This window comes from Camelina sativa, unplaced genomic scaffold (genome assembly GCF_000633955.1).
Source record: "Camelina sativa cultivar DH55 unplaced genomic scaffold, Cs unpScaffold00670, whole genome shotgun sequence".
In the NCBI taxonomy this organism is placed as follows: Eukaryota; Viridiplantae; Streptophyta; class Magnoliopsida; order Brassicales; family Brassicaceae; genus Camelina; species Camelina sativa.
This window is the reverse complement of record NW_010921807.1, coordinates 29,955-31,512: the sequence shown is the minus strand read 5'-3', so window position 1 is coordinate 31,512 and position 1,558 is coordinate 29,955. Positions and strand designations below refer to the sequence as shown.

Sequence of the window (1,558 nt, the reverse complement as noted above, 5' to 3'; positions counted from 1 at the left end):
CAACTTGTTTCAGCCTGTGGACGACATTCACTTACTTGAACGAGAGAACCGCCGTTTAGCCCGCCAAGCCATGGAGAACAACCCTCCTCCAGCCGCTGCTCATAATGGAAATGAGCAGCCCAACCAAAACCAAGCTCCTATCCATCCTCCAAGACAACCTCGAGTCATTGGAGCCTTTGATCAGCCGAACATTCATGGGAACCGCCAAGGAATCAGAGCACCCGCTGTTGAGAAAAACAACTACGAAATCAAGTCTAGTCTTATCAACATGGTGCAAAGCTCAAAGTTCCATTGTCTGCCTATGGAAGACCCTATTGATCACTTGGATCAGTTTGATATGATGTGTGGGACAGTGAAAATCAATGGAATCTCGGAAGATGCATTCAAACTCCGCCTCTTTCCGTTTTCTCTTGGAGATAGAGCTAGGACATGGGAGAAGAACCTACCAGTAGGATCCTTTACTTCGTGGGATAAATGCAAGAGAGCCTTCCTCTCCAAGTTCTTCTCAACTACAAGAACAGCAAGGTTGAGAAATGAGATATCAAGCTTTGCACAAAAGGGAAATGAGAGTTTTTGTGAAGCATGGGAGAGATTCAAGGGCTATACTATGCAATGTCCTCATCATGGTTTCTCCAAGGAGTCTCTTCTTAGCACATTGTACAGAGGAGTGCTACCAGAGATAAGAATGTTGCTTGAGCCAGCAAGTAATGGAAACTTCCTTGGTCAAGATGTTGATGTTGCTATGACTTTGGTGGAGAATCTTGCTCAAAGTGATGGTAACTATGTGGAGGATTATGATATAACACCACGAGATCACCCTGATATGAATGAGCATCACCGCAAGGAGATCAAAGCATTGAATGAGAAGATGGATAAGATGATTCTTGCCACTCAAAAGCCAGTCCATTTTGTTACCGAAAGTGATGTGTATCAAGGATATCAAGAGGGAATGGAAGCTTGTGTTGAGGGACAAGAAGAGGTCAACTATGTGGGTGGACAAGGCTATAACAAGTTCAATCCTAATTACCGCAACCACCCAAACCTCTCTTACCGCAGCACCAATGTGGAGAACCCACAAGATCAGTCTTATTCACCCCAAAAACCACCTGGTTTCCCTTCCCAACCCAACTATTAGCCTCAACCTCAAGGAAACTACCAAGCCAAGCCTCAAAGCTATTCCCAACCTCAACAAAAACTGACTGCACCACATCCTTAAGGTCAAGTAGATGACACAAATGCTCTACTTAGACAACTCCTAGAAGGACAAGGAAGAGGAGCCATTGAACTTGCTACACAAATGAAAGCCATACACAACAAGGTTGACAATGTCTGTAATGAGTTAAATGCTAAATTTGAAAGGTTACAAACACAGGTCTAGGGACAAGCTTCTTCCTCTTCAACAAAACAAATGGGTTCTCTACCGGGAAAATCAGAACAAAACCCAAAGGCGTTTTGCAATGCCATCTTCAAGGAAGAAGTGAACAGGGTTAGTAGTATGAGTTTAGAAAAATCAAAAATGGATAGCCATGCTGATGAGAATGAAAGGTCTATTGAAGAG

The 1,558-nt window shown here is 43.5% G+C and overlaps 1 protein-coding gene across 1 annotated transcript; it reads left to right on the top strand.

Annotated features, from left to right (window-relative positions):
* The first annotated feature begins 70 nt into the window (after nucleotides 1–70).
* LOC104773854 lies at nucleotides 71–1,135 on the top strand. Its single transcript, XM_010498525.1, has one exon. It carries the CDS (start codon nucleotides 71–73, stop codon nucleotides 1,133–1,135), a length of 1,065 nt encoding a protein of 354 aa, XP_010496827.1.
* The last annotated feature ends 423 nt before the right edge of the window (nucleotides 1,136–1,558 follow it).

Coding starts and splice junctions, on each gene's coding strand:
- LOC104773854 (XM_010498525.1), top strand. CDS start 71: ATGGAGAACAACCCTCCTCCAGCCGCTGCTCATAATGGAAATGAGCAG.